The sequence below is a fragment of the Orycteropus afer genome, unplaced genomic scaffold (genome assembly GCF_000298275.1).
Source record: "Orycteropus afer afer isolate SDZICR_OR568_19922 unplaced genomic scaffold, OryAfe1.0 scaffold00042, whole genome shotgun sequence".
NCBI lineage: Eukaryota > Metazoa > Chordata > Mammalia > Tubulidentata > Orycteropodidae > Orycteropus > Orycteropus afer.
Window position 1 is genome coordinate 13,799,650 of NW_006921629.1, and position 26,779 is coordinate 13,826,428.

Below are 26,779 nucleotides of genomic sequence, written 5' to 3' on the forward strand. Positions count from 1 at the left end.
ATGGAGCGGGCCCCCGAGGCAGAGGAGGCGCGCACCGTGCGCGAGGCGCTGGGCCGCTACGAGGCGGCGCTGGAGGACGCGGTGCGCGCTCTGCATGAGGACATGCAGGGGCTGCAGCGCGGCGTGGAGCGGCGTGTGGCAGAGGCGCTGCGCCTAGCCGGCCCCCTGGCGCGCACCGTAGCCGATCTGCAGCGCGATAACCAGCGGCTGCAGGCGCAGCTGGAGCGTTTGACGCGCCAGGTGGAGGCGCTGGGCCTGGCGACGGGGCTGTCCCCCACGACCGGCACGCCCAGTCCCCCGCCTGCGCCCAGGGTCCCAGATCGCGCTCCCCGCCTGGGCACCGCACGCTTCGCCAGCCACGCCACTTTCTCGCTGTCCGGCCGCAGCCAGGTGAGTCAGGGAGCGCGGCGCACTTGCGTGTGCGCATGTGCACGGGTGCGGGGTTGGTGAGGCTTAGCGCTTTGGTGCCGCCCCCCACTGCCACCCCATCCCTCCCCTCGCCCCTCTCCCCACCTCGCCTCTCCCCTCGTCCCCTCCCCCTTCCCTCGACCCTCCCCCTTTGCCTCCTTCTTCGCCCCTCCCCCAGAGTGAGTGCTCTGGCCAACGTCTCTGGGCTTGATGAGGGTTTGGGCAACCTCTCTGGAGTTAAGAGAGGGCCTACCAGCTGCACCTGCTTTTGTTCCCCTCCTGTCTTTGGGGCCAGATCTTGTTTGCCCCAAGTTCTGTCCCTCTCTCTGATTCCCTTGACACTAAGGACTTGGGCACTGAGGCGCAACCCCTGGACCTGTCAGCACAGCCTGAGCCTGGCTGGGGTGTTGGAAAGGTCAGGACTACCCTCTGACCTCCACTCACTCGCCCTCACCCCACCAAGTTGCGGCTTCACTGAGGCGTGACGGCTCCAGTTGTTGATTAACCCACAGAGAAAACTCGACCCCCATCCCCCCCGTGTGTGTATGTGTGTGTACCTATGTGTGCAGCAGGCACGATCAGGTGGGGGCACAGCTCCAGTGGCTTCTGAGAACCCCACATGGCAGGGGGCAAACCCCTTACAGGGAAGGGAGAGCGAATATGGCCTTGAGCAGTCTCTGGATTTCTGGGGTCAGTGACTAGCCAAAGAGAGGCCCTCGCTGGGTGGGGGTGGGGCAGAGGCCAGAGGGGGCCAGTCACTACCCTGAGCATGGGCCTCCCGGAGTGACAGGTCCAGGTTAGCAAATTTCCATGGTGTGTGCAGTAGCCCTTGGGTGGGATTTTCCACCTGGCCAGGCCTTGTGCTTGTGGTTAGGTGTGTAGGGTATGTTCTGAGCAGCCTGCAGGTGCTGTCTCTCCTAGATTCAGTCCATCACGCACACAGATCCCCTGGGCTGCACCTCCCTGGCCAGGAGGAGGGGGATCAGCTTAAGCCTTGGCCCTGGAGGCTCCAGCCCGGGTGTGAGATGAACCCAATTGAGTAGTCCTAACGGTGTGGGGAGCTGCTGCTGTAGAACACTGCTAGAGCAGCACTTTACGAACCTGACTCCCTTGGTGGGTGTCCGAGGAAAACCTTGTGCTGGAGTTCAGGACTTGGTGCTGCAGGTGGAGATTGGGGTGGAGTGGGGCTGTGCATGTAGCCTCAGAAACCCCTGAAGTCTAGAACCCTAAAAGTTTTCATTGGGCAGAGTGGAACCTCATGGGGATAAGAGCAGAAGGTGAGTTGTGAAGACCCCTGAATGCTGGGCAGAGGAGTTGGGCTTTGTCCTGGTGGCAGAGCCCCTGGGTGTTCCAGTGCTCTGTGTGAAGTGTCTGGAAATCGGGATACACTGAATCTTGCCCTGTGAGCAGACACACTGCCTGTCCACATGCAGAATCACAGGGAGCCCACATGTGCTCAGTCAACTCATTGGTTGTTTCTGAGCTTTAGTTTAACACATAGGGTTGCCAGGAGTTGGGGCTGGCTTGTTGTTGTTGTTGTTAAGTGCCGTGGAATCGTTTCCGACTCATAGCGACCCCATGCACAGCAGAACGAAACACTGCCCAATCCCGCGCCAGCCCCACAATCCCTGCTATACTCGAGCCCTTCATTGCAGCCACCATATCAATCCATCTCATTGAAGGCCTCCCCCTCTTTCGTCGACCCTCCACCCTACCAAGCATGACATCCTTCTCCAGGGAATGGTCCCTTCTTACAACATGACCAAAATAGGTGAGACGAAGTCTGGCCATTCTTGCTTCCAAGGAGCATTCTGGCTGCACTTCCTCCAGGACAGATCTGTTAGTTCTTTTAGCAGTCCACGGTACTTTCAGCATTCTTCGCCAGCACCACAACTCAAAAGCATCAACTCTTCTTCGGTCTTCCTTATTCATTGTCCAGCTCTCACATGCATGCAAGGTGATTGGAAATATCATGGCTTGTGTCATGGGGCTGGCTAGAGGACAGCTAACAGCAATAACAGTTTAACGCTCATTTGCTATTTGTCTGCTCATGGAAGCAGCTGCCCAGGTTTTCGGAAAAATCGCCTCAGGGTCATACATAGTATAAAAACCAAACCAAACTCACTGCCGTGGAGGTGATTCTGACTCGTAGCGACCCCCGCTGGGTTTCTGAGGCAGTAAATCTTTACAAAAGTAGATTGCCCCATCTTCCCTCCTCGCAGCAGCTGGTGGGATTAAATCGCCAACCTTCTGGTTAGCAGTGAAATGCCTTAGGCACTGTGCCACCGGAGATTATATATATGTATACATATATCTAAAATCCCAAACCAAACCTGTTGTCATCCAGTTGATTCAGACTTATAGTGATCCGGTAGGATAGGGCAGAACTGCTCCATAGGGTTTGTGAGGCTGTAATCTTTTAGGGAAGCAGATTACCACATCTTTCTCTTGTGGAGTGGCTGGTGGGTTCCAAGCACTGATCTTTCAGTTAGCAGCACCACGCTTCACGGTCTAAATCTTGTGCTGTTGTAACAGAAAATAGAGCCCAAGTGGGTGGTTTTTAAGTAGAGAAATTTATTTTCTCATAGTTTAGGAGGCTGAAGTCTGGGTTCAGAGCACAGACTCTAGGGAAAGGCTCTCTCTGTTGGCTCTGGGAGAAGCTCCTCGTCTCCTTCAGCTTCTGTAACCCCTGCTTCGGTCAGTTCCTTGGTGATCTTCATGTGCCATCTGTCTCCCTCCACACCCGTTTGTGCTTTCTTCTGTGTTGCATCTGCTCAGAAGCAGGGCTTTGAACTCATTCTTCCCGGTTGATTCATGACTGATGGAGTGACACTAGAGCGAACCAGAATTTGTAAAATGTGGGTGTACTGGAGTAATAACTGGAATGGGAAAAATTACCTGTCAGTGCCCTGTTGGAAACTTAATCTGCTTCTTAGAAAATAAGGGCAACATGCACATTGCATAGCAACCAAATCTATTGACCCATAGAGGCAGAAACAAATGTGTCTGGCTCAAAGATGGTGGCCACCTGTGCTGCTTTGAATATGTGTCGTGCCCCACGCTCCTTGCAATGATTTAGTTTTCAAATCAGTCTCCCGAAAGGACTCCGAGCCCTCTTCCCACTCTCCCATTCTATTGTTCTGCTTAACCCAAATTTTACAAATGTGGGTGTGTTCTGACTTTGCTTCACTGGCCATGATTGAACTGGTTTAGAACATACCTTACACTGATAGAGCCTCATTAATAAAACCAAAGAAAACCACATTCCCAGGTAGAATTACATCCACAGATATAGGGGTTAGGATTCTAACACATATTTTGGGGGACACAGTTTTATCCATAACATGCACACACACACACACACACAGACACATTTTTGGGAAGATTATTTCCAGCCAGGTAACTTTTATTCACCTGGGATGAGTCCTCTTGGTTGTGGGAATGGTAGGAGAAAGGAAGTTAGACAGGGGAGGAATGGAGTCTTGTATTCGGCCAGATCCTTTAGGGTGAATGCAGGATGAGGTGAGGCTGGAGACAGAGTCAACTGGTTGTGGTGGTCTGGGGAAGGCCATGGACAGTGGAGTGGGGATGGAATGAGGTTTAAGATGGGGGTGGAGTCAGCAGGCTTGGTAGCCTTTGGATGTAATAATGGAGGCAGAAAGAGGAGGTCACAGGTCTGGGAGGAGATACCAGGTTGGGTTTGGCTTGTGTTGAGCATGAGGGACCTGTGGAACATCCGGGTGGAGGTGGCCCAGAGCAGATGGATTCCTGGATCTGGCATGCCAGAGAGCCGTCAAGGCTGGAGGTTAAGGAGATCCTAGGGCAGAGATGGCTGTGAAGTTGTGGAGTGGGTGAGGTCTTCCAGGGCATACAATTGGAAGGAGAGAATGAGCAGGAAGGAGCCTAGATAGGTGCTGAGGAGTCTGAGGGAGACTAAAACTGAGGCAAGGAGCTGCCAGAGGAGGAACCATTTTGGAAGAAGGACGTTGAAGTCAGTGGATGATAAGGATGGAAACTGTTGGGGAGTAGGTTGTGGACTCCAGAAGGGCCTCTTAGGGGCAGAGAAGAGGTGAAGCAGCAAGTATGGCTGAGGATTGTGGGTGGAACTGGTCAAGGTCTCCAGCTGGATCAGAGGCTCTGCTGCCCTCCCCCCTTAGCACCATCTCCCTGGGCCCCAGGCAGCATTCCCCTGCCTCCCCCTAGAAGCCCTGGTCCCCACTTCTCCTGCAGCCTACCCTCTCAGAAGTGCTGACAGGATCTGTACCAGTTTCTGGTGATGTGGGGGGCTTCTTGGAACCACCCCTACTTTCAGCTCATGTACCGTGACCAGCAGCATGTGATCATCTGTTTTGGTCATGAATGAGAAATCGGGGCTCTGGGGTAAGACTCGGGTGTGGACGATGGACTGAAAGTCACAGCTGGCCACCAGGGCTGCTGGTTCCTGGCCTCCCATATTCCCACGCCTGTGCCACAGCAGAGTCTGTGTGTGACAGACTCATCCTATGCACATGGGCCTGTGGTGGCGGTGCTGCTTTGTTTGTGGTCAGACATTGTGAAGACTGGTGTCACCTGCCATGAAAGTTAGAGTGTTTTAGAGCCACTGGCTTCCTGAGGTTTCAAAGTGGGGACTGCATGGGTTGAGGGTGGGTTGTATTCACCATATGAATGTGCCCTGAATTTAGTCCAGCCAAGAGTGGTCAAGTGTGCACACTTCAGTTATGCCATGTTGGGTCTGGAAAGCTCTGGGGCAGGCTGCCAGACAGTGCAGTGGCATCAACAGGAAGGACTCCCTGCAGGAGATCCGAGACCCTGGAGCAGATAGGAGCTGACTTTGGAAGCACATGTGTGAGGCTTTGGGTGCGTCTTCCCCCAGCTGGACTTGTTTTCCTGTAGCTAAAAGGAGGGGAGAGTCCCTGGGTAGCACAAATGGTTAAGCACTTGACTAGTAACCAAAAGGTTGGAGGTTCAAGGCCACCCAGAGGGGTCTTGAAGAAAGGCCTGGCAAACTACTTCTGAAAGATCACAGCCTTGAAAAACCTGTGGAGTGCAGTTCTTCTCTGACACATAGGGGTCACCATGAGTTGGAACCAACTCAGTGGTAATTAACAACAACAAATGGAGGGGATTGGCCTGGTCTTAGTTGCCCCAAGTAGGCTGAGTAATGACATCAATAGACGTCCATTCGTTTAGGTACATAAATGCATCCCTGGAACCCCAGCTGTGGTCCAGCCGGAGCAGGGAACCAGCTGGATGCCTCAGGTGGACCCCAGGAGGCTGGGGCCGTAGCTGTTCCCTGGAAATGTCCTCAGCTGAGCTGGAGCTCCTGGGTCCCCATGGCCAAGCCCCTCAGGAATGACTGCCAGGACCTGAGTCAGAGGCCTGACGGTGAAAGAAACCAGACTCGCCTTATCTGCTTTCCTTTCCCAGACACACTGTGTGATAAGAGAGTTAAATGCTTTGGGGAGAAGTTTGAATTGAGTCCTTTAAAACTGTGGTGTGAGTGGAGGAGGCCGGGCTGCTGTGTTAAATGTTTCAGGACTCAGTGCCAGACCTACATGGGCATAGCGTGGGCTCCTGTGTCCACAGATAGGCCCACGTGGGGTCAGGCAGCACAAGGGAGACTGGAAGTACTGTTCCTTTTCCTCATAAGAAATGTTTGAAAACTTCCCCGTGAGAGGGTCCATCTCCTGGAATTCCTGAAATCAGACTTTCTCATTCCCGCCACCCTCTCTGGTGTCTCCAGGCCTGGCCTCCTTCAATGGGAACCTCCTCCCTTGATAAAACAAAGCCCAGATGGGAATCTTTAGGGTACTAGAGCCAGCTCCAGACGGGACCTGTCGCCATCCCGGGCTCTCTAGTGATTTCTCTCCAACCCCAGCACACAGAGGCACCTTTCTGTTTCCCATCCCGGGGCTGAGGCAGGCTGCCCTATACCAGTGGAAATCTGTAGGCCATGGGGAGAATATAACAGAGCCCCCAAAGGTGGCCTTGGGGCCTGAGAGAAGTACTCCAGCTCAGGCCAGCCTGCCTGGTTTCTTGGTTTAAGTGCTCCGTGTTCTGGAAAGTCTAGGTCTAGTTGGGGGAGTCACTCCTTTTTCTCCCCCTCATTTGGCTAAGATAGGTCCAAGGGCAGCCAGGGCCCATCCAATATCCAGGTATGTCTTGAGCTGTCTTCTCTACCCTCTGAAAGGCCACAGAGCTTGGTGGATAGAGTCCTGGGTTGGGGTAGGAGACTTGAGCCCCAAACAGCCTTTAGCTGTCGTCTTATTCTAGGGAATCCCCCATCTGTGTGGTAATAGGTTGGAGGGTGGTCTCTGAGTAGCCTTTGCTGCTTTGCCAGTCATGGGCCTGGGCATTGACAAAGCCCCTTTTCCTGGTTGAGGAGTGAGTGATCCTAGTGTCAGGGGCAGGAGAAATGAAGGACAGGGGCACCCAGGTCAGACGCGGTATCCCAGCTGTAGTCTGCTTTCCTAGCCTGAGCTATCCCCAGCTTCTTCCCACCTTCCTTTTGCTAGATACCCGTTGGCAGGAATCTGGCTGGTCCAGAACCTATTTCCAGTCTGGTTGTGGTGTCTGGTTCCCTGGGGCATCATGGAGGCTAGGGGCTTTGTGACATGCAAGGACAGGCATCTGTGGGGGCTTGCCATAGACCCACATTCCTGAGAAAATGGTTTCACCATCAGTCTGTCCCTCCAGGCCCCTGTTTGGGCCTGTAGAACCTGTCAGATGAGAGCAGGGTGGGTGGGGGGACACAGAAGACCCCAGAGTAGAGATGGCCCTGGTGACAGGTGGGGCTGGGGTTTGGGATGAGCTGGTTGATTTTCCTCCCTGTGCTGAGTTGGCATCAAGTTAGCCACAGTGTGACACCAGGGATGCCCTCCCCTTCTGGGGTGCTGGCAGGTGCCCCACACCCTTCTCACTATTCCTGTAGATAGGCCTGGCCCCTTTCCCTCTATCCTGAGTGAGAAGTTGAAGGGTCTCCATCTTCTCTGAGGCCAGGCTCTCCTCAGGCTCTGGGACCCATCCCCTCCCGCTTCCCTAGAGATCCCACCCTACTGATGGTTTCTCTACCCTGCTAGAGTCCTCTTGCGTCCGGAAAACCCCCTCAAATCCCTTTCTTCCACCCCCTGTCTCCTCAGAGCTAGGGTGACTCAGTCTTGTCTAGATCCAGTGGCACCTCCTTTCTCCCTGACTTCTCCCCGAGTTTGTCTCCTGCCCCTACCATACCTTTGACTTAGTCCTGTGGCTGTCAGCAGTACCTCTGCTAAACCCAGTGGATGCTTTTTACATCTTGACCTGCCTTGCCTGGATCTCTGGCCACTCTGGATGCTGCCAATGCATCTGCCATCTTGATAGAATTTCTCCCCTGACATTCTTGACATTCCTCTGATTTTCTCCCTGACTCTCTGGCTGCCCCTTCTCATTTCCCCTGCAGATGCCTCTCCATTCCCTGTTCCTTAAATGTGAGGTCTCCGCAGTGTCTCAGCCCAAGCCCCAAGTTAGTCCCAAGCCAGTACTTCACCTGCTGGGCTTGGGAGCCAGCTGGACACCATGACTCTCGTGGTTCCATCATTCATCCCTGCCTTCTTCTTAAACTTCAGACTCAAATATCTAATTAACTCCTTACCTCAGCTCTGAGATGACCCAGGGGACCTTCGTCTCATTATATCCAACACAGAAATCCTTGTTTTCCCCACAGAACTCACTTCTGCCCTCCACCCCACAGTTACTTGGGGCTTGGCAAGGGCTGGCCATTCTCCCCTCCCTCCACATCCATTTGCTGTCACTGCTGGGTTCGTTTTTCTTCAGATCCTCTTAAGTCCTTCTTGCCCTTGGCCTTTCCACTGCTCCATGTCCCATCCCAGGTCCCAAGACAGATGAGGTGATTAGCCATCTGGTCTCCCCCTTTCATGCCACTCTCTTGCTGGATTCTGAAGGAGGTATCAGAAACACAGAGTTGATGATCTTCATCTACTTCTTGTCCAAGGAGTCAAGTCCAAGTTCTCAGGACTGGTACCTTGACCTGCTGGTCAATGTGTTTCCAGCTATAGGCTGCCCACCACTCTTGTCCCGTTGTCCCAATTTTGTGTGATCAGAAGGCCTTGTGCCCTGGTGTTTCTGCTTTTGCTGGGAATGGCCTCCCCTCCTCATCTACCTGGTTGATACCAGACTTGGCTTAATTAGGCACTGCTGACCCACCTGGGCTGCATACAGTCTACCTGGGGCACCCTCATGCTGACTTGGTGCCAGCCTGGCTCCCCCACCAGACTAACTTTTTCCACGGCAAGGTGGATTTTCTTGTGTTGGTTACAACAGGAGCTGCACATCTGGGGTCAAGGGCAGGCTGTTGTATGTCTAGGAACCTTGTGGATAAGGGGGCCACCTAGAAGTATGTAGGGAGAAGTATGGCCAATCTCTTACACCACTCACCAGGGGGTCTCCGTCACAGCCTGGGATAGGGGTATACCTTTGTGCCCGCTTACCAGGTGGACCTGCCAGCCTCACAGACACTCTGAGCCCCCGTACCTGTCTCATTGTGAGGAGAGCAGGACCAAGGTACAGGAGAACTTCTACCCTGGCCACAAACCCAGCTGTTTCTCACCATTTGGTATAACCTTGGGCAGCACATATCCCCTCTGCGCCTTCGGGTTCCGTCTGTACAAATGGGGCTGGTAGCAACTACTTGGAGGACAGAGACAAGTTGTTCTGTGTGGTATGCCTAGGATAAGGGGCTGACACTTGGTAGATACTCAAGTGGCACTTACATGGTCTGTACCCATTCCTCAAACAGGAAAGCTGGGCCCCAGAGGGACAGTGGGTTGGTGGCATGACCAGGATAACTTTTCAATAACTCTATTGGCTCATGGTCTTGTTCTCTCAATAGGCTACCCTATTGGCTCATGGTCTTGTTCTCTCTATTCCCCACCCACCCCCACCTACTGCTGCAGTGGCCTCTTAGGCCCAGAATGGGGACTGTGTGAATTCCATGGGTAGACGGGGTCGGCATGGAGCCAATCAGGCCCCTGACTCTAAATATCCGGGTGTAAATCTTGACCTCCTTTATCCACTGGTGTGAGGAGGGACCTTTGCCCACCATGGGCCCCAAAAGACCTTGTGTCATTGGGTACTTGGTGCTCCCACATAGGCAGCCACACCAGCCTGACCCAGCTAGGATGGGCAGAGTGTAGGGCTCCTCCCGCTCCTGGCCTCCAGTCACCAGGTTCAGCCTGGGGGAGGGGGTAGAACAGCCTGGCACACTGCTGGGGAGCCCTCAGCCTTGGCCTTTGTTGCTAACATTTTTGGGCTCTGGGTTGAGCCAAGCAGGAGGCTTGCCTGGCAGGATCCTGGGGGCTCAGCAGCTGAAGCTGGGTCTGCCCTAGCTTGCTGTGTGACCTTACCCCAGCACTATACTCCCCTGAGGCTATTATCTCATCTCTGCTAGAACCAGGAGGGGCTTTGGAGAATGATTTTGAGGTTGACCAGGACCTCAGTAGCGTCTGTGTCTCTGTAGAGTGTGGATCATGACGAATCCAGTGAGTCGGAAGTGAGAAGGACCTCAAACTCGTGCATCGTCGAGAATGGCCACCAGCCAGGGGCAGGTAGAGGCCAAGGGTACAAGGTGGGGTGTGGCTGGGTAGGTTTGGGCCTCAGGGCCTTAGCCCTGCATCTGTGCCAGGCCATCCCTTGACTGTAACCCTGAAGGGCAGAGAGGCTGCCACGAGAACAGTCCCATTCAGGGTGAAGCAGACCTTTTTAGACACAGGGGAAGTGGGAAGCCTTGGAAGGGGATGAGCTTTCCCGTTCCGGAAAGAATGCAAGCAGGGCTGGGGAACTGCCCAAGCCCTGACGAGGGTAGGGAGTAGACTGACGAGCCAGTTGGTATTTATTGACTTTGGCTGCCATGGGAAGTTGGAGAAGACATCAGCTATGGTTGGAACAGCAAGGTATCCCCAGAAGGGGCGGTCAGGGAGGCCAGAGTAGTCAGGGAGGCCTCCCTGGAGGAGGTGGGAAGGGGGTTCAGGGCGGCTGGAGCCCTCCTGGGGTGTTCTGAAGCCCTGATGGATGCCATGGCTGACCCTTCCTCCCTGCTGGTCAATGTTCCAGGTCCAGGTGATGGACCCCCTGAAGCTGTCCAGACCTTCCCGGCACCAGAGCCCCCCAAGCCTCGCCCCGTGAGCCTTTCCTTACGGCTGCCCCACCAGCCAGTCACTGCTGTCACCCGAGTCTCCGAGAGATTCTCTGGGGAGACCTCATCTCTGTCACCCACGTCTGCTGCTGTCCTGGGGGGCCTCACCCCGAGTCCTAGTGAAGTCACCACACCCTGGACCCCCAGCCCAAGTGGTACGAGAGGAGAGTACATATGGGGGACAGACTCACCTTGGAGTCTGGTGGGGGGAGCAGCCTGGGTGGAAGAGAGTTGGAGACTCAGGAAACTCTGGCCTCACCTGTGACTGTTCCCATGACTATAGCCTGCTTGCTGTATCAAAGGGGGCCCACCCTTCCCAACGCCCTGCCCAGAGGCACTGTGAAAAAGCTTCATCCCACAGGGGAGATGACAGTGGATTTTGTGACAGGTCCAAGCATGGTTAGAAGGTAGCCTCTTGCCCTGCACACCGTGACACAGCTCCCGCCTCTAGGGCCCTCCAGACCTGCTCTTGGACCTGTGGTCTGACCTCAGAGGTGCATCCTGGGGTGGGGCTCTTGGGCTTCCAGCTTAGCCCAGGCTACCTGCCTGTCCGTGGGGCTAATGCTGGGTGGATGAGGTGGGCCAGGTCATAGGAGGCTGGGCTGGCCCTCCCTGAGACCAGGGATTGCTCTTTCTGTCCCTCCCATTGTCCTGCAGAGAAGAATTCCACTTTCACTTGGTCATTGTCAGGTTCTGGCTATGGGGCAGTGACGGCCAGCAAGGGCAACGACAGGTGAGTCTGGCTTCTTGATCTTTGACCCATGTCCCATTGGGGTCGTTGTTCCCCAGGTGGCTTCTCTGCTGGGCCTTGGACCCCTTGGGGAGCTCCCTATGCTGATTCCAGGAGTTGGCACCCTTCTTGGGTTGGGGCCTCCATGGGGGGCCCTGGGGCTGGGCATTTAGAGAACTCAGGCAGCAGGGTTAGTGGGCAGGGTTTGAGCAGGGAAATGAGACAGTGGGAATTGGTGTAGAGTTTTGCTTGGAGAAGTAAGGCTACAGGTTGTTTTCTCTATGGGACCCTTCAAAGAAAGCCTGTCAGAAGATTGGAGGGAGGAAGTGGAATAGGAGGGTTCCCACTTTGTTCCTGCTCCATCTCAGCTGGCTGAGGGCCCTCAGAAGCTGGGGTCCTTCCTGCCTGAAGACAGATAGGATGGGGCTACCTGGAGAAACCACAGGGCTGGGGCAGGTCAGCAAGAGGTTCCCTGTGACACAGGCCTCTTTGCTGGCCTGTGGTGTCTGCCTGCTCCCCTAGGCCAGCTGGACTATGCTGATAGTGGTGGAGTAGTTTGGCTTTTTTTTTTCTTTTAATAAAAGAAGAATTGTGACCTTCTGGCACACTTCTCCCCAGGGGAGAACAAAAGGGGTCTTATGTAATAGGAGTGAAAGAGGGAGGCCTAGCTCTGGTGGGGCTGGCTCTGGGTACACCTGCTGCCCGGGGAGAGGGTGCCCCCTCCCTGGGAAGGGTGCCTCCTGCTTACTCCAGGCATTGATGCCTACCTAGGGGTGATTACGCCCAGAGAGAGGCCCACTCCCCAATCCCTAAGAGGGACCTGTTCTTTGGGACAGTCAGCTCAGTTCAGAAAACCTGCCAAACGGGTTGGAGACTGGACCCAGTGGTGTTTCCTTTCTGAAGGTCATTGTGACGCACCCCACCCCCAATCATGGATGTGGCCCCATCTGCCTCATTTCAAATACTTGCTGTTCAGTGAGGTGGCTTGGGCAGTGTGGCCAAGCGTTTGAGGGGGGAGGCCCTTGGGCCTATGTGAGTTGGCCAAGGCTGGATCTATGTTCCTGATGAAGTGGTTCTCTCCTCAGTCCCCCTCTGGTGACACCACCCCAGTCACCCCCATCCTCACAGCCGCCGGCCACGACTCCGGCCCATCGCCAAGGGGAGCGTCGCAGGGAGCTGGTGAGGTCACAGACGCTGCCCCGCACCTCGGGGGCACAGGCCCGGAAGGCATTGTTTGAGAAGTGGGAGCAAGATACAGCGGGCAAGTACGGATGCACATCCCCAGACCTGGCCTAGAACCCCCAGAGTAGGCCCAGACATAGACTGGAGTCAGACAGAATCAGCATAGCAAGGCTGGGCCCTGTCCTCTTCCAAAGGGCCGATTCCCCATGCCTTGGCCTCTTAGGCAAGATATAAGACCAGGGTTGGCCACAGGGTGAGTTGGAGGACAAGTAGCCCCAGCTGTGGGAGAAGAGAGAGGGCTATGGGGCAGGGAACCAGGCAAGGCCTGTATCTCCTTTAGTTCTGGGCCTGACAGGGGAGGTCAGATAGCAGCCAGTTGGCACTCTTGGCTAGAGCTGGGACTTGCCCACGGCCTGAGGCGGTGACTTCTCCTGTGCCCTCTGGCCCAACCCCCTGCCTCAAGCCCTACCACTAGAGGTCGGGGCCTTGGGCTGTAGCCTGCCTTTGCGTATGTACCAGCCTCCTGTCAGTGTGAAGCATCGATACCTGCTGTGCAGGGGGTCCAGGCCCAGGCTCGGTGTGATGACGAAGACAGTCCAGCTAGTCCCTGCCCCCAAGCGCTTATTCTAGTGAGGGAGACAATCTGGGACTGTCTGCACCGACCCCAAATGACTTTATCTCAGGCCTTAGGGAGTATCCTTGGGGGTCTACAGGAGGAAACATGCGGCTGGGAAAGCACTATTGCGGAAGGAGGTCTTATGAGTGAGGCTCTTTAAGAGGATGGGTGAAGGAGGAGGCCAAGGGTAGGATTAAGGGAAGGGGGACACGGGGTTGGGGGAGTGGGATGAAGGAAAGAGGACAGGTGTCCCAACAGAGAGGACAACTTCAACAGTGGCATAAGGCCATGCTGGCTCAGGCCCTCTGTCCCGGGATTTCCAGATGACCCTTCATTCCTGGTGTGGGACCTAAATTGCAGTGGAGGGTCCTGGTGGATACCATCAAAGGAGACTGTGTGCTGGTGAGGATTAAGCTATGGTGACTGTACTGGTAGGGAGCTGTGGGCTGACAGTGTCTCCCCCTAGTCAACAGAACAGGGGCATCTTCCTGGTGGTGCAAGATGCCCGTGGTCAGACGAGGGCTCCCTGCCTCTTGAGGCGATAGAGCCGGAGCGGCCACCCCAGCAGGCTTGCATCTGTTTGCAGGGGGAAAGGTGAGACACGGGCAAAACTGAAGCGCTCACAGAGCTTTGGTGTGGCCAGCGCCAGTAGCATTAAGCAGCTCCTGCTTGAGTGGTGCCGCAACAAGACTCTTGGCTACAAGGTGAGCCCGGGACCTGCGTCTGCCACTGGACCCCCATGGCCAGAGGCTTGACCAGGTGTTACCCCTGCCCTTGCTCCCCTGGCCAGGGCAAGAATCCCAGAGATGGGGGGAAGGGGTAGGAGCTAGAGAGAATGAGCCTTCGAGTGGGTATTGAGCCATCTCAGAGTGTACATGGAAGTCCCAGGACCCCTTATTTAGGCCTGAGCAGGTTAGTCTAGTGCACCTGGTGGGGCAGTGGCTTTCTGCTCAGGTGGGTGGGTGGTAGGTCTTGGGAGGGGCTGGGAGCATCTGCTGATGGAAGCCTGTTGAGTTGGAGGAACTGGGGTGGGAGATATTCTCGGGGACCTACTTGGCACCCCCACCACTGATGCTGCCTTGCCCACAGCACGTAGACCTGCAGAACTTCTCCTCCAGCTGGAGTGATGGAATGGCTTTCTGTGCCCTGGTGCACTCCTTCTTCCCCGATGCCTTCGACTACAATGCACTGAGCCCCACGCAGCGGCAGAAGAACTTTGAGTTGGCCTTCACTATGGCTGAGTGAGTACGCTGGGCCCTGATAACCACGGCGCCCAGCCATAGCTGATCATGGGGGTGGTACGGGACTACAGAGTGTTTTGTTCCATTGTGCATGGGGTCACCATGAGTTGGGGGCTGACTTGACATCAGCTAGCAACAACAAATACTGTTACACTGTTTAATATGAAATTGCCTACCTTCTTAAGTCCCACTTATAGAAAGTAGGTTGGGGAGGGTTATGGGATCAGGAGGTTCTTGGGAAGCCAGTTTGGAATTAGGGTATTGGCTGAGGGCACCCCCCCCAAGAGCAGATCATTGGCAAAGCAGGGTCTACCAGTTAGGGTCTGGCAGGGAACAAGTGGAACATTCAAACTGTGTGCTTAAATGTTTAATAAAGGACAATTTATAAAGGATGGACAGGAATGAGGGAATCTAGCAAGCCACGTGTAGCACCCTCGGGCTAACAACGCTGGGAGCTGTTACCAGCCCTAGGCCGCCATTATGGGGACTGGGAAGAGCTGCTGCCCACCGCTGTCTGCCGGGAGCTGTGCTAGTGGGAAATGCTGCAGCCACTCACAGTGAGTGATCTGGCAGGGAGGAGTGGGAAGGCACACCCTCACCTCACTCCCCTGCCCTCATGCCAGTGTTCCTGGTTGGCTGCACCCAATCAGAAGACACAGGGTCTGGGATCCCATTGCTGGGACCTTGGCCTCCTGAGGCAAGAACAGGGTGGTGGTGAGTGCTGCTGAGGGCTACTTAATGCTGAGCTCTCTGGATGGTGTTAAAGGTCAGGGACAAGGAGGCCCTCCCCAAAGCAGTTTCCTAGAGGCAATATTTGTCATCCTCTCCTCCCTCCTGCCTTGGTGCCTTGTGTTGTTAGCCTCTGTGGAGCTGTCTTCCACTGACTTTTTTTTTCCCTTCACTTTTTATTGTGATTTGGGTGAAAGTTTACAGAGCAAATTCATTTTTCCTACAGGAGTTGATACACATATTGTTTTGTGATACTGACTGCAGGTCCCCACAGCTCTCTTCTCACTTCCTCCCCCTATAGTTACCTCTTCCCTGTGTCCACTCCTGCCCTCCTCCCTAAGCTATCTCCTTGTGCAAACACTGCCCTTCCATTCTCCCACGATTTATCCTCCAAGGAATGTATCTACTTGATATAAATGTTCCCCCTGTTTGTCTGTCTACTGTTTGGCCAGAAGCCACAGGAGTGAGTGGTCCCAGACCTGAAGGATAGTTACCTTCAAGTAACTATGTAACTATGTAACTTCTCAGGGATCTCACCAGACATTAGACTAGCAAATCTGGTCTTTTTTTAAATTTTTAATGTTTATGATTTTGAGTTTTGTTCCACATTGTTCTCCCGTTCTATCCAGGATCTCTCGTACCAGTCCTCCTCCAAGTGGTTGACAGTGGTAGCCGGGGACCACCTAGTTCTTCTGGTCTCATGATCATATAGGTTGAGGATCACATGGTCTCCTAGTCCCTTGGACTAATTGTTTTCATACATCTTTGGTTTTCTTCATGTTTCCTTGCTCTGGATGAGGAGAGACCCATTGTTGCATCTGGATGGTCGCTTGCAGGCTTTTAAGATGCCAGTCACTACTCACCAAAGTAGGATGTAAAACGATTTTTTGCGTAGTATGTTATACCAGTTGAACTTGATGTTCCCTGTGACCATGGTCCTGAGCTTACAGGTCTAACTACTTGCTCCCTCAGGGTAGTTTGCTGTGGCCAAGAAACCACTACAACCTCCCCCTTTGTCATCTCTACTATACACAAGGACATCCTTATATCACATACAAATATGCTTGTAGAAGCATCATCTGCCAACCCTATGCATGGTCATGGGCACCCTCCCCCTGCCTCGACATACCTAATCATTCAGCCTGTCCACCCATAGATCATTGCTTGCCATCATTGACATCTGTTTGTTTCTTGTCTGGGTCCACAGTGCCCTCATCCATAAGATGGTGCTTACCTGCCGCTTGAGGGAAAGAGCCCTAACTCTGGGGCTTACCTGCACCCCCCAGCCCCCGCCCTCCATGCCGGGCCCTGAGCCTGACCAGGGAAGGAGGCAGAGCCAGCAGGTTGTGAGACATTTCATAACTTAAGTCTGGCCCCGAGCAGGGGCGGCTGCTCCTCTCTGGAGTGGCAACTCTAGTTCTGGGGGCAGGATCGAGACGTTGGCTCTGAGCTCCCCAGACTGAGTTTTTGCCCCTGTTGGCTTGTTTCGGATGACGTGCTCGGCTTCTCAGCTCTCTTGGGGTCATAAGAACTCCTTGTATACTTTAAAAGCCTTCTCTTTCTTGGCTGCTTGGGATTAGCTGTCATCCTAATCGCAGAAACAGCTTTGAGTGGAGTGTGTTAAGCAGCTGGATCCTGACTGCGGAGAAGTGGAGCCAAGGGGAACGGGGCAATGTTGGGGAGGGGGTGGTCACAAGAAGGAGGCCCAGCTGCTGGAAGACAGGCATGGCAACTGTCAGAATCAGACCTCTAGGGTACACGGGGCTGGGACTCTGACATGGGCACCCCGTACCCGCCCCAGCCCGGGGAGGCCACACTGCTCACAGAGTGCTGTACAGTATAGGCCCAGCAGGCCAAGTGGTGCCACCCTTAGCCCTGGATCCGGGGCCATGACAGGGAGAGTGAGGCCCTGGGCGCTGGGGTGGTGGCTCTGCTCCCCATCTCACAGGGAACACAGCTTCCCTTGGCAGCTGGAGCTGGTGTGATTCAAGGCTGCGTTTTCCCAGCACGAGGTTTGAGTGCACGGAGCCTCCACACTCCAAACAGATGTTTCTTCTATTCCTAACCTGGGGGGGGGGGGGTGGAGGCTGGTCCAGGTTTTGCCTCCCTCCTCCCAGAGCAAACAGCGGGGAAGAAACCCTGCCCTACCTCCCTGTGGCCTGAGCCTGCTCCCAGCTGGGGAAGGGAGGATGGTTGCTGACATTTCTTGCTTTTATGCTGACTCAGGGGGGCAGGGGTCCGGAGCAGGCCTGGGGTAGGGGGAGGTGCTTGCTTAGAATCTGGGAAGGTGCCTCACCTCATGAGTCATATATGCCTTTATCTTGATGGTTGGTGGGGGAGAGGACTGGGGGACGGCCTTGCCTGCCTGGGGCCTCTCGGGAGGCAGTAGCTTGAATCATCTCATTTCTTGGACAAAAGAGGATGGTTAGGAAAGCTAGAAAGAGAGCACAGAGACACCTGCTTGTGGATCCTGGTTATTAGCATCTTAGGTATTTCTTAGGCTTGCCAGCAAAAGCAAAGCAGACGTGTGGTGCTGTTGGAACCTACCAGGAGCCACGCAGGCAGCCGAGCAGAGCTGAGAAAGGCAGTTTGGGGTTGTGGGATGAGAGGAGCCTGGGGTCTGATGAAGGCATACCTTTTGGAAGGAAAAGGTACAGGCTGGGCTCCTAAACCTTGCATGGGTTCACCTCGCATCCAGAAGGAAACCTTTCAAGAGCCTTCTGTGCATGATTGCGGTAAAAGCACAAAGATGTGCCAGAAACCTGCGGGTAAAGTGCTTTATGCTCCCCTCCCCGCAGTGCTTTACGGCCCTGAAGAGTCCCTCTGGCACAGTCTGCGTGAGCGATGCAGTGTTGGCGGCAAGCGCACCTCCCTCACTGCTGACAGGTGCTCCTGCCCGGAAGGCAGGAGGCCCCGCCCCCTTTATGGAAGGGGCTGGAGCCGGCGCTTGACCCCCTGCACCCTCCTCTGCACATCTTGCCCAGGGCCCAGGCCAGCCAGCCAGAGTGGGGCCTGAGGCTCCCCGCTTGCCCTGTGGGGAATGTATCCTGCTCTCAGGTTACGGGCTCTGCTGCGGCCTTCCAAGCTATTTGTAGTGCCCATGTGTCTCTGTCTAAAACCAGACGGAGGCTGTATTCCAAGCCCTGGCATCCCAATCTGTATTTAGAGAAGTCTTAAAAAAATAAAAATAACAGCCCCCCCCCAACACCTCCTCCTTTATGGGCCAATCCTGTAGTAGCTAAAGATCACAACATAGGGGAGTAGGAGAAAACCCTTGAACCCCAAGGGGAAACTTCAGGAGATTCATGTAAAGAAAAAAATGGTAGCTAGCAAATGTTAACCCTGGTGTTTGCTGTGCTATGGTATTTGAAGCTCTTTGTACTTTCTTCTTGGGACTTTTCCATGTTGTTTGGATTATTTAAAATAAATTTGTATCAATTGTACAAAAGCAGTTGAAAAAAATGACAATCGGGACCTCTAATAATCTTGAGGCTTAAATATTGTTATAAAAGTTAATGTTGACACTCATTTTCCTTTTCTCCAATTCTGTCCTCCTGGGGTTAGTTCATCCTGTGTCTGCAGCTTCCAGGAATCTTGTCTGGGCTGTTGTCACTGGCCCCAGAGTGTCTCTGAGGGAGCATGCTTTCTTTGCAGGAAAAAGCCACTGTGATTGTCTGGGGTAGAAGGCCAGGATCCCTGAGGGTCCAAGTGGGGGCAATACCTTGATCTCAGAGAGAGGGGAGCTGCTGTCTGTGTTGGAGGGAGACTCTGGCTGACAACCGTGGGGATCACAGCAGTCCAATCTGCAGCCTGTCATCGGGAATGGCACAGGACTAGGCAGCGTTTCGTTCGGTTCTGCATGGGGCCACCATGACAGCTTGGTGACAGCTGACAGGACAATGGGAGCAGAGGGCGAGGGGCAGAGGTGGCACTGGGGGAGAAAGAGGGAGCTGGAGGATGGTGGGAAGCTGCATCCTGTATCCCCTCCTCCTCAATAACCTCCACATCTGACTGCTCAATGCAGACATGATAATGGGAGTGGGTATGCCAAACCCGGGAAACTAGAGCCCTCTTCAGAAGCACTACCAGTTGCCATGGGCGGTAGCTCTGTCTCATGACAACCCCATGTTCATCAGAGTAGAACTGTGCTCCATAGGGTTTATAATGGCTCATTTTGGGGTGAGTGGTGGCCCAGTCCCCTGGTTACTTCCTGTCTGGGTAGAAAAAGGTGACAGCCAGGTAGGGCCTTACTTCCTGTCCTGACTGCCATCTGATCACAAAACTCGGCTGCCTGGGCAGGGCCAGTGGTCATTAATTGGAGCATAATGAGCCTGGAGAATGAGGAAGGGGGTCAGCTCACTGTTCTCTGCATAGGCTGGACCACACCTGGGAAATGCCAGCAATTCTGAGTGCCCCCATGAAGAGGGCTATGAAGAAACGCAAACCAGCTCAGAAGGAGGATCCCAGGTAGTCTTTGGATGGACAGTTAAGGAGCCAGAGATGTTTAACTCCAGGGAAAGACATAGATAGGAAAGTTCTCTTCAAACATTGGAAGGGCTTTTTTTTTCCCCTCAATTTTTATTGTGATTTGGGTGACAGTTTACAGAACAAATTCATTTTCCATATAGCAGCTCACATACACTGTCTCATGACATTGACTGCAATTTCCCATAATGCAACAGCTCTCTTCCCACTTCCTCCCCACAGTTACCTCTTCCCTGTGTCCTTCCTTCCCATGCACTCCTGCCCCCAGGCTGTCTCTCTGTGCATACACAGCCCTTCTATTCTCCCATGATTGATCTCTCCAAGGAATGTATCTACCTAATGTAAATGTTCAGCTCATATGCCTGTCTTTGGTTTGGCTAGAAGCCACAGGAAGGAGTTCAATTCCAGACCTGAGGGCAGCTAGGGGCCATAGTCTCTGGGGTTCCACCAGGCTCTATCAGACGAGCAAACCTGGTCTTTACTTTTTTTTTTAATGATTTTGAGTTTTGTTCCATATTGTCTCCTACTCTATCCAGGATCTCCTGCATAGATCCCACTCTGAGTGGTTGACAGTGGTAGCTGGGCACCATCTGGTTCTTCTGGTCATATAGGCTGAGGTGGTGGTGATCCAGTCCCTCGGACTAATTGTTTCCATGTGTTCTGGTTACCTAGTGTAGCTCTGACAGGAATATAACACAAATGGGATGGCTTGAACAAACAGGAGTTTATTCTCTTACAGTTCGGGAGGCTAGAAGTCCGAGTTCCAAGTGCCAGGCTCTGGGGGCTGTGTGAAAGCCCCTCGTCCAGCTCTGCCTCTGGCTCCCGGCCTACTGAAGCTAGAGGCATCTCTTTACTCGGGCAGCTGCTGGCTGTTGAGGTTGACAAGCCCAAGGCTGACAAGTAACAAGGTGCAGTCCCAGTTACCAAACCACACAGCAGGCCATTAATTTAGGTCCATTAAAAGTGCCAAGATGGGAGAGCAGGGCAGGCTGCTGAAAAATGACACAGCTACATGCAGGGTTGAAGCGTGCCACAAGCTAGAGACCATACCCAAAGCTGTTTCTTATATACAGGAAGCAGATCACATACCCAAAGCAGCTACTCAGCTGCTCCAATAGATTCTACCATGGAGTTAATTACCAGTCTCACTATAGGGAATAACTACACTCAGCTGCCCAGCCACTCAACCAGGCCCAGCCAAGTTGACACACAAACTTAACTACCACAGTTCTACCCCTTGTCAACCTGGCACCTATACAGATCTCCTTCACTGGGTGACCCCAGTCCCCTAGTTCCTGAATGGTGACCTCACCCCCTTGGCCTGACAGGCCCCGTTCCTCTCCCTCTTGGGCATGGCAGCCCCGCCCCCTTCACTCTTGGGCAGCAGCTATAACTCCGTCCCACTGGCTCACATGAATGAGCAGCCCCACACTCCAGAACCAAGTTGGTGAAGGTCTATCTCTTTGAAACCTAGGAGGCTGTGGTGGTTGCACCCCCAAAGGCCATGGTCTTACCCTTGTGGCTGAGGCAGCTCTGCTTCTGCCAATTAGTGCCTGAGGGCAACCCACTCCACTGGCAATCTTCCTGCCCAAAGGACACTCAGCTTTCTTGCTCTGTGGGCTGGCCAACCTGCTACTCCATCTCATGCCAGTCTCTTCTACCAATTAATGCCCGAGGGCAACCCACTCCACCAGGAAGCCATCTACCCAATGGCATGCAGCTTTCTCCTCTGTGGGCTGGTAAGGCTGTCGCTGTCTCATGCCGGTCTCTGGGCTCTCCTGCTACCGGGATCTCTCAAGCTGGTCTCTTGACTCTGCTGCTGCCGGGGTCTCTCTGCTGGGATCTCGGATCAAGGAGGTGCTTTACTCCTATTTCCACATTTTAGGTATCTGTCAGAGCAGCACCCCACTCCCTCGGTACCATAATCTGTTTTGGTTACCTAGTGCCACTTTGACAGGAATATATACCACAAATGGGATGGCCTTTATTCTCTCCCAGTTCAGGAGACTAGAAGTCCAAGTTCAAAGTGGCAGGCTCTAGGGGCTGGGTGAAAGCCTCTCAACCTTAGGCTTCAGCTCTGCTTCTGGCTCCCGGCCCACTGAAGCTAGAGGCATCTCTTCACTCAGGCAGCTACTGGTGCTGAAGCTAACAAGCCCAAGATTGACAAATAAAATGGCCCAGTTCCAATGTTACCAAAGCACATGGCAGGCCATTAATTCAAGTCCATTGTAAGTCCCAAGGTCAGCAGAGCATGGCAGGCTGCCAAAGAGTGACTCGGCTACATGCAAGGTTGAAGCGTGCCATAAGGTAGAGACCATTCCCAAAGCTGTTTGTTATATGTGAGAAGGTGACCCATACCCAAAGCAGCTACTCAGCTGCTCCAGTAGATTCCACCATGGAGTCTCACCATGGCCAATACCTGCATTCAACTGCCCAGCCACTCAAGCAGGCCCAGACAAGTCGACACGCACTTAACCACCACACCATGTGTCTTTGGTTTTCTTCATTCTTTTCTCTTGGAAGGGCTTTTTTTGTGGGGAAAATGTTAGACTGAGGATAGCCTTAGGGAACCAATAGATAGAAAGGTACAAAGAAGCAAATAGTATAAGAAACTTTAGGAAAAGCTTTCTCATGGCCAGAGCCATCTGTAGAGGGATTTAGACTGTCCTTAGAAGAAATTAGGTTCTGACCCCTGGAGGTAAGCAAGCCAAGACATGGACTTATATAGGTGATTGGTGTTACCAGTGGAGTCTCTGGGTGGTGCACAGTTAACGCATTTGGCTGGTAAATGCAGGGTTGAGAGTTCAAGTCCTCCCAGGGGTGCCTTAGGAGGAAGACTGGTGAACTACTGAAAAATCAGCCATTGCAAACTTCAGAGAGCACACTTGTTTTTTTTTAATTTTTATTGTGATTTGGGTGAAAGTTTACAGAGCAAATTCATTTTCCATACAGCAGTTCATACACATTTTGTTTCATGACATGGACTGTAGTCCCCACAGTGTAACAGCTGTCTTCCCACTCTTTCCTATGCATTCCTGCCCCCTGAGCTATCTCTCTGTGCAAATGTTGCCCTTCTGTTTTCCCCTGATACTTTCCTGGGGAGTGTATCTACCTGGTATAAATGTTCACCCTTCAGGCCTGTTGTTTGGCTGGAAGCCACAGCAGTGAGTTCAGTTCCAGGCTTAAAGACTAAGTAGGGGCCATGGCCTCTGGGGTTTCACCAGGCTCTATTAGACTAGTAAGGTTGGTCTTTGTTTGTTCCACATTGTTCTCGTACTCTATCTAGGACTTCCTACACTGATCCCTTTCTGAGTGGTTGACAGTGGTAGCTGGGCACCGTCTAGTTCTTCTGGTCTCATGGTCATGTAGGCTGAAGTTTGCTTAGTTCACTAGTCCCTTGGACTAATTGTTTCCATGTATCTTTGGTTTTCTTCATTCTTCTTTGCTCTGGTTGAGGAGAGACCAATTGTTGCATCTAGATGGCCACTTGTGAGCTTTTAAGACCCTAGTTGCTACTCACCAAAGTAAGATGTACAACAGTGTTTTTGTGTAGTATATTATGCCAGTTGAGCTTGATGTCCCCCGTGACCATGGTCCTGAGCCCACAGGTTGGAGCACAGTTCTTCTCTGATGCACATGGGGTTGCCATGAGATGGAGTTACCTCCGTGGCAACTGGCTGTGATGGTGCTTCTGTTGGGGGCGCTGTTTGCACTGGGTAGCATTTCAGCTCTCTCCCGGGGCTGAGGTTCTAGGATTCAAATGCTGTCCTCATTTCACCTTGGGGAACTCTGAGGCCATTGTGACTGTGGCAGTAACCCAGGCACGGCTTGTTAACACAGACACAGCCTGCTCACACACCTTGAGATCCGCAGGACAGCAGCCTGTGAGGTATTCTCCCTGGGCTGTGGGTGAGGCGGAAAGCACCAGATACTTTGATAGCTCAGGAAGGTGAACTCAGGTCCTCTCCCTCCTGCAAGAACTGAGATCTTCAACCCTTCACAGTTGACAAAGCACCTTTGCACGCCTGCCCTTGTCAGAGTGACCTGAACTCTGCCCTGCCTGTCCTGGGGAGAGAGGGTGCCCGCTAATGGGGCCAAACCCACTCATCACCCCACGGGGCTGTTGGATTCCCTTACAGGCTGCCTGCTCCAACCCCCAAGGTGAGGCGGTGATAGGATCCGTGACAGATGTCTCCATTTCGCCTTGACATTTGGTTTCTGATAGGAGGCCTGGCGTCTAGCCAGCACCACCTAGCAGGGCCCTGTGGTACTGTTCCCGGCTTTGTCTCTGGAGCATGCTGGCTAGGGAGCCAGGGTGGCCCCTGTGCTATGTCTCGGTAGAAAAGTGCTGCAGAATCCATGCTGAATAGGCTCACAGCCTCTGGGTTGACTGCTGGCTGTGTCCTCCCCTCTGGCTGGGCTCTCCGGGAACCCCAATGGAGGGAGAACAGAGGTGGGGTTCTGATTATTCTGATACAAAATACAAAGAGACAAAGATACTGGTAGAGCAGGAATTGAAACACAGATATTTAGATTTAGTGGGGACATTGGTGGTTCAGGGATAGTATTCTCACCTTCCATATGGGAGCCCTGGGTTTAATTCCAGCCAGTGCCCCTCATGCTCAGCCCCCACCCGTCTGTCAGTAGAGGCTGGTGTGTTGCTGTGCTGCTGAACAGGTTTCAGTGGGGCCTGCAGACTAAGACTAGGAAGAAAGGCCTGGTGATCTCCTTCTGAAAATCAGCCAGTGAAGTCCCTCTGGAGCATGGCGGGCCCCAACTGACCATGGGATGGCTCAGGACCAGGCAGTGTTCATTCCTTTATGCAGGGGTCCCCATGAGTCAGGGTGACATGCTGGTAATTAACAACATTTAGATTTAAATTTGTTTCCTCCCCTCGTCGTCCTCCCTGTAGCCCCTCTTCTTCTTAAGGTGTGATCACCAAACAGCAACAATAAGAATCTCTCCCACGTAGTGAGGAGCTCTGGTGGTATAGTGACATTTGGTTTCTGATAGGAGGCCTGGTGTCTAGCCAGCACCACCTAGCAGGGCCCTGTGGTAATGTTACTGGCTTTGTCTTGACATTTGACTCCTAAGACACTTGACTGCTAAGCAGAAGGCTGGTGGTTCAAACCCACCAGCCACTCCTTGGAAGGAAGGGTGGGCAATCTACTTCCGTAGTGATACTGCCTCAGAAACCCAAGGAGGGGTCGCTATGAGTTGGGTCCTTCGACGGCACATAACTACAACAACAACACATAGTGAGCTCTTCCTGTCTACCAAACACTGCTGCTACTGCGTGCATGAGCTCATTTAGTCCTAACACCGCCCTGGGAGCTGGGTATTGTGCCTGTTTTCCAGATGAGAAAACTGAGGTCCAGAGAAGTTAAATATCTTGCCCAAAATTATATCACCAGAAGGGATGGAAGTGGGACTTGACCCCTGACAGTCATATACTTATTGATATGGGGGAAAAGACTGGGATCCCTGGAACAACAAAGGTGCACATCGCTGTTGAAGGAAGGACTGCTGTTATTTCAAGGCTCGGTGCTGATGGGCTGTGCAGGGTTAATGCTCATCTTCCTGCCGCCATGAGGCCTTCCTCGCGGCCTTTTGCTGGCAAGAGTAGGGGGAGCAGCTTTCTCTCCAGCCTGCTTGCATGTCTGCACCCCCGGGCTGAGAGTGAAATCAGATTCCCCAGAGTGTGGGGCACACGTGGGACACTGGAGACTGCCAACATGATTTTAGGTGATTTTTCAAAATGCAAGTTTTGACCCATAAGTAGACTGTAAAATCAATTTAGTGATTCATGATCAGCATTAAAAAAGAAAGGAAGGGAGAAATGAAAATGAAATGGAGAAAATATCGGTAGGGTAAGTATTTTTGTGATGTTTTATTTCCACATACATATATGTGTGTGCTGAATCATGATGGAATGTCTTTCTTACTGTAGGCTGTGGTAAAAACTGTTTAAAAAACATTGTTTTAGGAGGTATGTGAATTAATTTCTTTTGTGCTCTACAAAACCCAAAACCAAACCCATTGCCATCCAGTTGATTCCGACTCATAGCGACCCCCATTGGGTTTCCAAGGCTATAAATCTATGGAAGTAGATTGCCTCATCTTCATCCTGTGGAGCATTTGGTGAGTTTGAACTGCCAACCTTCTGGTTAGCAGTCAAATAAATGTCTTACCCACTGTACCACCAGAACTTTTTTTTTTTTGCTCTAGTGGCTTTATTTTTATAGTTGATGCTGATTTTCCATATGTTAGTATATGTTTAAGGAGCTCTGGTAGAGTAGTGGGTAAGGCATTTGGCTGCTAACCAGAAGGTCAGCAGTTCAAACCCACCAGCTGCTCCAGAGGAAGAAGATGAGGCAATTTACTTCCATTAAGATTTACAGCCTTGGAAACGTAATAGGGGTTTCTGTGAGTCGGTATCACAGTGGGTTTGGTTTGGTTTGAGTATATATTTGATTTTTTTTCCTTTAAATTTAAGTTTTCCTTAAAGTATAAACAAAGTACATCTTTTAAGTAAAAATAAATAAAAAATAAGAATTGTAGAGGTGGTTCATGGATATGGGAGTGTGGGAAACACTGCCTTAGGCTGAGGGACTCTTGGGGCCCCACCAGGCTTATTGGGATCCCACAGAGCTTTGAAGGCCTAGGTTCCCTTTGGTCGGCACTGGGGTGAGAACTGCCACCTCAGGCTGGGTTCTGTCCTTGGGATGGTGGTGACTGCCGTGTTGGGGCCTCAGGCCTGCCTGGTTGTTGGGACTGTCATTCTGATGGGGGCTTCTGTGTTTCAGGAACCTGGCGAACTGTGAGCGCCTCATCGAGGTGGAAGATATGATGGTGATGGGCCGCAAGCCGGACCCCATGTGTGTCTTCACCTACGTGCAGTCGCTGTATAACCACCTGCGTCGCTTTGAGTAAAGGCCTGGCTACCCAGGAAGAGACCACGGGGCGAGGGGCGGCCGCTCGTTTCTTCCCACGTCAGGCCCAGCCTCCAGAAGAGCTGCGTGGTGTCGGCGCTGTTTGTTCTATGGTGTGTTACCGTGCTCCCTTCACGCCCAGCTGTGTGACTGATTAAAAGTCCCGCCGAGCTGTGCTCCGACTGGTGATCGCAGCCAAGGGCTTGAAGGAGTAGCAAAAATGACCTGAGAGAGAGAAATTGGTGCTAAGTAATTGTCTCCTTAAGAAAT

At 52.9% G+C, this 26,779-nt stretch overlaps 1 protein-coding gene across 1 annotated transcript; it reads left to right on the forward strand.

The window, feature by feature from the left end:
* Positions 1–26,510, forward strand: SMTNL2 (smoothelin like 2). Its single transcript, XM_007937498.1, has 8 exons — positions 1–390; positions 9,920–10,007; positions 10,513–10,749; positions 11,252–11,327; positions 12,410–12,589; positions 13,709–13,826; positions 14,212–14,363; positions 26,384–26,510. The coding sequence occupies exons 1-8, from the start codon at positions 1–3 to the stop codon at positions 26,508–26,510; spliced, it is 1,368 nt and encodes a 455-aa protein (XP_007935689.1).
* The last annotated feature ends 269 nt before the right edge of the window (positions 26,511–26,779 follow it).